Source organism: Canis lupus, chromosome 8 (genome assembly GCF_011100685.1).
Source record: "Canis lupus familiaris isolate Mischka breed German Shepherd chromosome 8, alternate assembly UU_Cfam_GSD_1.0, whole genome shotgun sequence".
Taxonomy (NCBI): Eukaryota; Metazoa; Chordata; class Mammalia; order Carnivora; family Canidae; genus Canis; species Canis lupus.
Genome location: NC_049229.1, coordinates 53774902 through 53787174, shown reverse-complemented (window position 1 = coordinate 53787174; position 12273 = coordinate 53774902). Strand labels below are relative to the sequence as shown.

At 40.8% G+C, this 12273-nt stretch overlaps 1 protein-coding gene across 1 annotated transcript in view; it reads right to left on the bottom strand.

Annotated features, from left to right (window-relative positions):
- Positions 1 to 12273, bottom strand: part of TSHR (thyroid stimulating hormone receptor) — a 155914-nt gene that overhangs the window by 3591 nt on the left and 140050 nt on the right. Inside the window, 1 exon segment of the mRNA NM_001003285.1 lies at positions 1536 to 1724. Coding sequence (NP_001003285.1) covers positions 1536 to 1724 — 189 coding nt within the window.

The window sequence follows — 12273 nt, the reverse complement described above, 5'->3', positions numbered from 1 at the left end:
TACATGATCTAGTCAGGCCTGTTTCTCCTACATCATTTCCTATTACCCACCTCAGCTTCAGCCCTCTTTGAGAAAGTGTTCCTTTCTCAGAGAGGCCTTCCCTGATCTCTCTAAATAAATTGTCCTATGTTATGCTTATTTCTTTTATAGTAATATCTGATATCTTCTTATTTGCTTGCTTACTTTCTGACTTCCCCTAGTAGTACGTAAACAAAATGCAAGATGGCTCTTATCTGACCTATTGCTATGGGATAGGACAGTGCCGAGCACATGGTAGGTGCTCCATAAATATTTATCAAACAAATGAATAAATTGATTCTGTCTTGTAGGCATGCTCATGGAAGTGAGATTTGGTTTTTCACTAGCCCGCCATACTGACATCATGAGAGATTCTTTAACTGCTTCAGCTGCTGAGCAGATGTTGATTCACCTATGGTGCTCTGGTTAAAATGCCCAATGGACCACCTGTTCCAACCTGTTTGGAGGTTAATGAGAAATCTGGACCCTGATCCTGAGGTCCACTATAGCCTCCCGCCCATCTCTGGTCCTTTCCTAGCTAGAGCCACACAGCGTCCATATCAAGTCTGCTATCACCATCCCTGGGCCTCACTTCTGGCTTTCTGCAGGTGTTGGGCCCATACTGGCCTTCTTTGCATAGCCATTCAAGTTTCCCTTTTGCTTCTGCCCCCACAATGAGATCCTAGTTTATTTCTGGTTGCAAATATGAGTCAGAAAGTCCACCAGTAGATACTGTAGAGAAACTGAGAAGTGAATAAATGAAGAATGAGAGTGGTGTTAGGACACCGGGATTACAGGAGATACAAGCAGGGAATAAAGCAGAGTATAAGTGTAGGTGAAGGCAGCATGGGGAGGAGAAGGCTGTCCCTCCTTTGCAGCTCGCAACTGGCCTGATAATAAAATAATTCATAACATGGCTAATATTTATTGAGAATTTAAAATATTCCAGGTCATTGCGATAGGTGTTTTCTATTCAGTCTCTCATTTAATCTTCTCAAAACCTCCGTTTGTAAGGATAACATTACAGTCCGCATTCAGAGAGGCTCAGGGAAGTTAGGTAAGTAGGCTGGAATAACACATTTAGAAAATGGCACGGTAGGGTACAAAGCCAGCTGAGTCCAAAGCCCCCTCCACACACACATAGCCAGTAAGCTGTGACATCTGCAAAATCTTAATTGCTTGTGTTCCTAAGTTTGTCCTCATAGTGGTGGCATCTACTATGTGTTGCCGTACTTAATGTGTGTTGAATCTGGAGACTGGGAATCATGTAGTATAATCTCTACAAGATTCTACACGATCCCCACACCTCCCTGCTGTGAACCAGTGACATTGGTTTTATTTCTCATCTGCAATCGCTTTGAGTCAGTGAGGGCATTGTGCCCTATGGATTTCATGTTTCTCATGGATGCTTCAACTCTTTCCACCTGGCTTTCAAACCACAAACCTTCTCCAAACCCAGAAATTAATGCAACTTCTACCAAGACCCTTTGTCGCTTATTCCAGACACCGCCATTTACCCTCTGATTTTCTTCTGATTCTTAAAAGCACAGCAGTGGCTTGGATAAGAAAGGTCAGCCCGTGTAAGGTGAAGGAAACTCAAGGAAAGTGGGAGTTTCTTTAGAGTCCAAGTGTTTCTTGCTATCAGCTCCTTTAGATGCTCCAGGCCTTTGGATGGCAGGGCAGTAACACTGGTGTAAGAGACATCCCTGGGAAGGAGAAAACAGAGAGTTGGTGAATATCCAGAGCCTTCTACTTCTTTTTTTAAAAAAATATTTTTAAAACTTTATTTATTCATGAGAGACACAGGCAGAGGGAGAAGCAGGCTCCATGCAGGGAGCCCGACGTGGGACTTGATCCTGGGTCCCCAGGATCACACCCTGGGCCGAAGGCAGGTGCTAAACTGCTGAGTCACCCAGGCTGCCCAAGAGCCTTCTACTTCTTGACTGGAAGGTCCAGCAGGCCAGAGATTAGTAGGGGTATGCTCCTTTCTCGGCTTGAATGTGAACTGAGTTCTTTACATACTGCCACTGGTCTAAGGAGGAATATTTGGCTTCCAAGTTGATATGTTACAAGGTACTCCCCATTTTTATTACTTGGAATTCCAGTATGCATCAATACAAATAACAGTTTAGCAGACATTTTATTTTATTCGTTGCCATAAATGCAATCAGAGGAATCAGAGGCAGATTATCAATTTTACTCCAGAAAATTATACCACATAGCTACTAAAAGGTCTCTAGAGGCAAGAGAAATATATTTGAATAGTCTTAAAGGGGACTGAATTGCTCTCAGGGTCTATGGGGACTAGGGATTTGGGATTAATAAACTGCTCACTGAAATGGACCTAAACTTGTATTATGGAAATCTTCTAATGATGCAGAACTTGGGAGTAGTGCCAGTAACCTGGTGAATCCATGACTGATAACAAACACCCCCGAGTTTCTTTAGAGGGCTGTAAATGTATTTCATGGAAAGAAAACTCCAGTATTTATAGTAATAATCTGAAATGAGATTCAAGTCACTTCCAAAAACAGTGGGGAAGGTGGTATGGCTGGAGTCAACACAGACATTAGTATTAGCTATTAAAGTAGAATTAATTCACATTGCAGTGTGATGTTTCTTTTTCTTTTCTCAGTCCCAGAGAGTCCAGTCCAGGTTATATATCTTGCCCCATCATTTTTGGCATTGAATAATAGCTTAAATAAAACCATGAATATTTAACCTAGTACCTCTTATTTTATATTTTTATCAATTAAATTTTACAATAAATTTTACAATTTTTAAAAAGACTTATTAACTTATTTTAGAGATGGGGGTAGGCACCAGAAGGAGAAGGAAAGAAGCATAATCCTGGCTGAGTGTGCAGGGCTCCATCTCATGACCCTGAGACCATGACCTGAGCTGAAATCAAGAGTCTGACACTTAACTGACTGAGCCACCCAGGCGCCCCTGTTTTACAATTTTTTCATGATTACATTTAAGAATGTTTAATATAGGGATGCCGGGGTGGCTCAGGGATTAAGCGTCTACCTTTGGCTCAGAGCATGATTCTGGGGTCCCGGGATCGAGTTCCACATCAGACTCCCTGCATGGAGCCTGCTTCTCCCTCTGCCTATGTCTTTGTCTCTCTCTCTGTGTCTCTCATGAATAAATAAATAAAGTCTTTTAAAAAGTGTTTAATATAATTAGTAGTATCTTATTAGCAAGAAAATCCCAAAATTTACAGCTTCTTCCTCTATGTTATTCTAATTTGACTTACCTGGAATTTACATTCTCAGAGTTCAAGGTTTCTAGAATTTGCTAGTCATTTTTTACAAATATGAAGCTCTCACATTAAGCCCATTATTAGTACAGAACTGTGATTCTCAGAGAAGGGTGTCACATTTGCTCTTCTGTTTTGTATGTACTTTAAATTCTATAATTGAGCGTTTCCCAAACTTGCCTGATGGTAAGAATTACCCTTGGCACTTATTCCTATGTGTTCTCAGGTGATTTTTAACATTAAGCAAGTATGTTTGGGAAACTAGCATAAATGAACAACTTTGCTGTTAGAAAGAGAGTTGAGGGATTTGGGAGCTAGCCATAAATGCATTTGTGAAGTAAATGAAGCTAGCGTCGCTCTCCTGCCTCATCTGTCCTTTTGATGCAGCATTTTCTCTTTTAGCCATGCTGTCTTCAGGGGGTTACCATCTTTCTGCCTTCAGCTTTCTGTAAGCAACTTGTGTGTCTCTTTACCCAGTCAGTGATGCTTTCATGTCAATGAAACAAGAGAGCATCTCTTGGCTCATTTTCCCTGCTTTGCTGTCTGTTGGATACACTGATTGCCTGTGTTCATCTGACTTTATCCTTCCAAGTACTGTGTTTACACTTCAATACATATTTCTTGAGAGAACACTTTAGGAACCATCTCAGTTACTGAGTGGCAAAAACACCCAAAACTACGTGGCAACAAACGACAATCTTTTTATCATTAGCATAGCTTTTGAGGATCAGGAATCTGAACAAGGCATGGCAGGGATGGCTTATCGTTGTTCTGTTGTATCTGGGAAGCTGGGAAGACTTGAAGGCTGGGGCAAGTCAGTGCCTGGGGCTGGTATTATCTGCAGACTCCTTCACTTGCATGTCTGGGCCAGAGCTGAGATGACTCAAAGCTCAGCTCAGTTGGGACTGTTAATGTGGCTTCCCCGTGGGGCTTGGGCTTTTTCTTTTCTTTTCTTTTCTTTTTTTTTAAGATTTTATTTATTTATTCATGAGAGACACACACAGAGAGAAGCAGAGACACAGGCAGAGGGAGAAGCAGGCTCCATGCAGGGAGCCCGATGTGGAACTTGATCATGAGACTCCAGGATCACGCCCTGAGCCAAAGGCGGACACTCCAACTGCAGAGCCACCCAAGTGTCCCAGGGCTTCGGCTTCCCATATCATGGCAGTCAGATTCTGAGAGGGAGCATTTTGAGAGGAAGCATCTATAGTGTCCCAGGAGAACTAATAGATCTAAAGGCAGGGAACATAGAACTCATTTCACAATGGGAGGAGTGTCAAATAATTTTGTGTTTTATTTTAAAACTGCTATAGTGATCCAAGTAGTGGGGATAGTATTAAGGTAGATATTTAGTGAAAACTGGCAATTTACCACTCTGCAGATCAGTGTTTCTTGTCCAGGCACTAGCCGGGACCAGCATCAGAATAACCCGCAACAGAGACTCCTGAGCCACACCTTAAACCAACTGGATTAGAATCTCTGCTGGTGGGGCCCAGGAATCTGCATTATTTAAGATGCTCTCTAGGTAATTTAGAATCTTACTTCAATTCTCAAAACATTTTTGTGAAGCACATCCATATTAAAGCTAAGACAAAGAAAAACAGGCATGTTGTATCCAAAGAGACTCAGTAAACCAAGGGTGGAGCCATAACTATAATTTGGATATCAAGTTTAGGTTCGCTGCTGTAGAAACTTTCTTCTACCCCTTATCGTCAGTCCTCTGGAGTCTTTTTTGAACACAGAGCCAGGTGCAGCCATCCTCCAGGGACTCATTAGGATTCTGGGAGGAAGGAACTGAGTCCATGGTTTTGTCTGAGTGTCTGTGACAAAGCGTATCTCAGGTAGCCTCCAGTTGGGTCCCAGTGGGGCTGAGTTGGGAGAGTGCTTGGACAAAGATGGAGAAAAGCAGGTGTAGGAAAATGTGTGTACAACTTATGATAGAGACATCTGTAACATAATGAGAACTTGGCCTGTAGGGCGTGTTCAATGAATGGCAATTCCCTTCATTGGGGTTGCCCAATTTGGGGTTTATCTCAGCACAAGTCAGAAGCAAGGAACCCGGCAAATACAGTTCCAGGCCAGATCTTGATTTGTATATCCAACTGCTTATTTGACATCTCATCCCGGATGCCTCATAGGCAACTCCAACTCAACAGGTCCATCCCCAAACGAGCTTTTGATCTCCTATCCCCACCCAATTTAATCTAGGAAAGAAAAATCCATTTAATCGAGGAAAAAAAAAACCCTCTCTCCCCACAAAATCCCAAATCCATGTATTTGCATCTCCAGCGTAGGCTTTCTAGTCCAAGTTGACATCATCTTTTGGTGCAATAGCTTTCTTGTCTATCCTTCCTTCTTCCAGTGTATCTTCCACACGGCAGCCAGAGTAGTCAGACATAACATAAGAGTTGAATAAGGTCACTTTTCTTCTTAAAACCTTTCAGTGACTTCCCAATGTACCATGAATAGCATCTACTCATCCTACCATGCCCTATAATGTCCTACAAATCTGGCCCTTGCTTACACTTCCAAGCTCATCTTAGGGGCCTACCGCCACTTACAGCCCAAGTTGGAATCTATCTCGAGCCATCTCACTCCCCGCTGGCATAAGCCACTTGATGTAGCTCTCAGACTATCCATTAGGCCTGCTGTTAACCTAAAGTGTTCCTAAGCTACTGCCCTTTCCTGATGCAAGCCACTCCACTCATGCTACTTTGGTGCTTTATAGAGTCAAGCAAGGGGAACAATTGCTTTTCCTCCTTTTTGGTATTTAACCTCTCTTGCAGAGATCTACAATTTTAATCAGTCTGGCTGCTATCAGAAAGGAAGGGAGGAGTTCCTGTATACTTGAAAATAGTCGTAAGCACTCCCTTTCCACTAAAAAAAAATCCCAAATGCAATGATTCTTCCCTCCAAGCCTACTGGTATTTATTTCCTAGTTGTCTCCACCATCTTTGAGGACTTGTGTTCTCATGGAGTCTCTCTTGCCCTTGCCCTACATTTGTGCCATGAATGTCCACAGAAAGATGCATTGAACTACGCTCTCTAATCAGATTTTAGCTTAGCTGTTTATATGTCTGTAGCTGTCTCATGGTTCTCATTAGTACTACCTTAGTTTAGGTCTGAATTACATTTCACCTGAGGTGTGCAACGACTTCCTGACTGGTCTTAGAAAATTTCTACTAATCCCACCTTCAGACTTAAGATAGAATGTTCTTTCTAGAACTTGGACCTCATTGTATTGCTTTCCAGCTTGAAGCCATGGTTCCTCCAATGTCTACACAATGAAGTTTCGAGCTTCTTAGAAGAGTATTCCTTGTCCCCGATGGGAATTTCTTCCTGAATCCTGTGTAATGTTCTTGATTTTTTCCCTGTTTCATTGGAGCACCTTTTTGAGTAATTTCTTAGAAAAGCTATAGATGAGGGAGATATTATCTGCATCCTTGCATGTCTGAAAATGACTTTTTTTCTACCCTTCTATTCAGCTGATATTTTACCTGGCTCTACAATTTTGGGTTGCAGATAGTTTTCCTTTAGAATTCTAAAGGTTTTACTCTACTGAATTCTAGCACACATTGTTGCTTTTGGTAAGACTGATACAATTCAGGTTCTTGTTCTGTGGTCATTGACTTGTTTTTTACCCTCTGGCAGCTTTTATGGCTTTCTCCCTCTCACCATCTCTCTCTCTCTCTCTCTTTAATTTCTAGCTTTACTGAGATATAATTGATGTATAACATGTAAGTTTAAGGTGTACAACATGATGATTTGCTACATGTATATTTTGTGAAATGATGCTATGCCACTGTCTTTGTTCCCAGTGTGAGATTTCAGGAAGATACGCCTTGGTAAGGATCTTTTTGCACTTATTACTCTGGTCCCTGGGGGTGGGGGTGGAGCCTTCAGTCTGGAAGGCTGTGCTCTTTAACTTTAAGACAATTTTTGGAATTGTTTCCAGGATAACTTACGCCTCTCATTTTCTTTATTCCCTCACTGTAACTCCTCGTAAGTAAAAAAGGGACTTCCTATATATTCTTATCTCTATTTTTTCTTGTAATTTTTCTGGTAATTTTTTATGATTTTGTTTTTAAGTAATTTCTATACCCAATGAGGGGCTCAAACTCACAACCCTGAGGTAAAGAGTCTCACGCTCTACTGACTGAGCCAGCCAGGTACCCCTTCCCTATTATTTTTATTGAGTCTAATGGCAGAATTATTTTATTGTATCTTCCATCCCTTCTACTGAGTTAAAAAATTAATTGGGCAACCCCGGTGACTCAGCAGTTTAGCGCTGCCTTCAGCCCGGGGTGTGATTCTGGAGACCTGGGATTGAGTCCCACGTCGGGCTCCCTGCATGGAGCCTGCTTCTCCCTCTGCCTGGGTCTCTCTCTCTCTCTCTCTCTCTCTCTCTCTCTCTCTGTCTCTCATGAATAAATAAATAAAATCTTTAAAAAATAATTAAAAATGTTGTTTGTAGCTTTATTGAGGTATAATGAACAAATAAAAATTATATAGACTTATGGTTACAATATGGTGTTTTGATAGATGTGTACATTTTAAAATGATTACCACAATTAAACTGATGAACATATCTGTCACCTCACAAAGTTGGTTTTTTTTTTTTTTCCCTTATGGTGGGTACACTGAAGATCTACTCTCTTAGCAAATTTCAAGTATACAAAATAGTATTATTAACTATAGTAACTATGCTATACATTAGACCCTCAGACCTTATTCATCCTGTGTAACTGAAACTTTGTACCCTTTGCCCAAAATCTCTCTGTGTCCTCATTCCCCAAGCCCTGACAACCACCAGCCTACTCTCTTTATGATGAGTTCAATTATTTTAGATTCTGCATTTATTTTTTTTTTTTAAAGATTTTATTTATTTATTCATGATAGTCACAGAGAGAGAGAGAGAGAGAGGCAGAGACACAGGCAGAGGGAGAAGCAGGCTCCATGCACCGGGAGCCCGACGTGGGATCCGATCCCGGGTCTCCAGGATCGCGCCCTGGGCCAAAGGCAGGCGCCAAACCGCTGCGCCACCCAGGGATCCCTAGATTCTGCATTTAAGTGGGACCATGCAGTATTTGTCTTTCTGTGCCTGGCTTTGGATTTTTTAGTTTCAGTTTGATCAAAGTTGGGACTGCCTATTCTGTTCACTGCCATATTTTTGGCACTTTAGACTGGTGCTTAAAAGACAGAAGGTTCCGAAAACATAATTGTCAAATGCACAGATAACGCTTTAAGAAGAGGTTTCATATTTTTTTCTTTTAAAAAAGATTTTGTTTATTTGAGAGAGAGACGAGAAGAGAGAGAGAGAGAGAGAGACCACATGAGCAGAGGGAGGGGCAGAGGGAGAAAGAGAATCTCAAGCAGACTCTGCTGAGAGCAGAGCCCTCCTGGGACTTGAGCTCTGAGATCCCCGAGCTCAGGACCTGAGCTGAAACCAAAAGTGGGACACTTAACCTACCCAGGCCACCAAGGCACCACTTCTCTCCTTTTTTTTAATAGTGTATTTGAGGAAGCACACATAATGTTAAGAAACATGACTTTTAAATTCTGATGATTGGGATTTGAATCCTGGCTTCTGCACTTACTATCAGTCATGTAAGCCTTTTGTGCCTTAGTTTCTTCATCTTGAGTTTGTTGAACTATAGCTGACAGCGTGTTCTCAATAAATATCTATTGTCACCATTGTTTTTACTGCTGTGAGAAATGTCTTCTCAGATTTGTCTCAGGTCACTAATGGTGGCTTGGTTAAAAAGTTCTCTTCTGTTCTCTGTGAAGTGTTTGGCTCCTCCAGGCTCATTTCTACCCCATTTATTAATCTCGGTTTCCATCTTTCACGTTATAAGCATTCTTTTGCCAGTAATTCTAGGTTGCATGTTTATGCTTAAAAGCGAGACTGAAAATCTGATTGGGAGCCTGCCCTCTGGCAGACTCTGCTTTAGGGCAATTGTGTGGGAGAGCTGTCCATTTTGCTGTTGGGTCATAAAACGCCATAAAGATTATGGAGGTCTTTCTTGTTTTAGAGTTTTTTAGCTTTTTCAAAGAAGAGTCTTTAAATAGGTTAGGTGGGACCTTGGCTGCTGACATTATGCATGAATAGGGCAGTGGATTAACATTTCTAGGTGTAGATCTCCAATAAATCCTTCTGTTTTTAGCCTCATGTTTCATTCTTGCCACATCCATCACTTCCCATGACAATCCCATGCCCTTCAGATGTTCTACAGGGCAAGGAAGCTATCTTCAGATATATGCTTCCTGTAAGTACTCTCACATTTGCCTTCCTTCTCCTTTGTCTTTTTCCTTCTCAGAATTCCGTAACTCACCAGACCACCCCTGTATCCTCATCTATCCTCTCTGTCCTTGTGGATTTATGTATATCAAAAATTCCTTTCCCATCTTTTAGGGGTCCCTTAGAAGGGAGAGGAAATAAAGCTTAGGTTCAATGTATCATTCTTAATCATTGCTCCATTTAGCATGTATATCTGTGCAAGAGCTTAGAACAAATACTCGTTGAGTGCTGAGTCAGCCAGACAACAAATAGTTTCCCATCTCTGATGGAGAGAAAGAGTCTGGTGAAAGCCGCAAACTCAACAAGGCAGGGATCACTTTAAGTATTTGAAGCATATCTTTCCTCATTCACCTAAATTTTTATTTGACCACTTTGAATCTGGGATTTTATTAATAGTGCACCTTCTTTTCTAAAATAAAACTTAGGAGGGGTAGTAGAATTAACAATTTTGTTTTCAGAGTGAGAGAAAATGGAGAGTAGCTATCAGCAACAAAGGGATCAGAAATGATTTGTGAGTGCAGCCACATGGAGGGAAACCTACAAGCCGGAGGTCTACCCTCTCTTAGTGATTTGAGCACTTTCCACAAAGAGCTCATCAAGTGATGGGCACTGAGTTTCCTGAGAATTTGTCTCTAGCAAGTATTTACTCACAAAACAGAAGGCAGCTGAGCTAAGCCTGGCAGACAGTTGGAAGTCTAATTGTCTAGGTCATGGGAACCATCTCAAGTTAAGTGTCTAATGAAAGTAACAGGACATGAATTTGGAGAGAGTGAGAGTGTCAGGGTTATATACAGGGCAAGAATATCACTGAATTTTAATGATGCCAGAAAAACAAAAAAGAGCCAATTGATATTCGATGTCATAGGAAGAACAAATTGCTCCTCAAGCAATTATGTACTCTAACATCCCCAAACACTGGAACAATTTCCATTTTTGTGAGATGTATTGTCATTATTATTTAAGATGAACCTTTGATGAATTCAATTGCAAATTAAATAAGCACTAATTAGCTTGCCAGTGTTTCAGCAGCAGTTGCAGGTCTCTTTTATGTTTGCTTGTAATAAATGTGGGTTTTTTTCTAAAGGTCAATAGGCAGAAGCTGACCCATTAAAAATGTGTAGTCACATCTGCAAACTGGTGGATGAAATGCATCTAAAACAGAAAGATTAATTTACTGCTTAAAAGGCAGTTTAATTAATTTATTAATACTGACTCGAATAACTTAAGGGCTTAAAAGTTATACATTCAAGAGAGTGAGCCTGTTTGACTGATTATAAGAATTTAAAAACATGATATGCATTTATTCAACAAATATTTATTGATTGCTTTCTGTGTATTGATCTATGATTCTAGGAGCTAGGGCTATAGCCATAAACTAAATAGGCAGAAATTTCTGCTCTTTTCATGCTTATATTCTAGTGGGGAGAGAGGGACAATTAAAAAAATTAGTAAAACACAGAGTATATTTGATAATAATAGTAAATGCTATGGGGAAAAGGAATGCCAAGAAAAGAAAGAACTCAAAAGTGGAGACGGAATGGTGGAGGGTATCAGAGAAGGTCTCATGGAGGAGACAGTTGAGCAGAGGTGTGAAGAAGGTGAGGGAGAGAAACGTGTTGCTATCTGAGCCAAGAACAGTGCAGGCTGAGAGACCAGCTAATGCAAAGGCCCTGAGGTGAGAGTATACCTGCCATGTTTCTTTTTCTTTTCTTTTCTTTTCTTTTCTTTTCTTTTCTTTTTTCTTTTCTTTTCTTTCTTTCTTTTCTTTTCTTTTCTTTTTTTTTCTATATATACCTGCAATGTTTGAAGAAAGAAAGGAGGCTGTGTGGCTGGAGTTGAGACAGTGGGGGAGTAGGAAATGTGGGAGAAGTCAGAGACCTAGTGGGGAGCCAGATCATATGTGTCTAATAAATCATCAGAAAGACTTCATCTTTTTATTTTTATCAGAATGAGATCAAGAATCTTGAGAGGAGGGATCCCTGGGTGGCGCAGCGGTTTAGCGCCTGCCTTTGGCCCAGGGCGTGATCCTGGAGACCCGGGATTGAATCCCACGTCGGGCTCCCGGTGCATGGAGCCTGCTTCTCCCTCTGCCTATGTCTCTGCCTCTCTCTCTCTCTCTCTCTCTCTCTATGTGACTATCATAAATAAATAAAAAAATTTAAAAAAAAAGAATCTTGAGAGGAATGGTATAATCCAACTTATTTTAAAAGTGCAACTGATGAAGTATTGAACTCTACACCTGAAACTAATGATGTACTATAAGTTGGCTAATTGAATTTAAATTTAAAAAATTAAAAACAATAAAAGAATTAATCTGGCTACTGCTTTGAAAGTAAACCAAAGAGAGCAAAGGATGGAAACGAGGAGACCAACAATAGAGAGGATGGTGCTTTGGACAAGAGGAGGAGCCCTGGAGATGCTAAGAATGGTTGGAGTTTGTATAGATTTAAAAGGTACAGCGAATGGAGATTTCTCATGAATTGGATATGGGTAAAAACAAAACAAAACAAAACAAAACAAAAAACAAAAACAGGAGTCAAGAACAACTCTAAGATTTTCTGGTCTGCAACTAGAAGGATAGAGTTGGAACCTTATTTCTCTTCCTCCTTGCCCCAAGAGTAATTGAGACTTGATATGGGTGAAATCACCAAAAAAATATGAGAGAAGTAGTATTGGAGAGGTCAGAATCCATTGG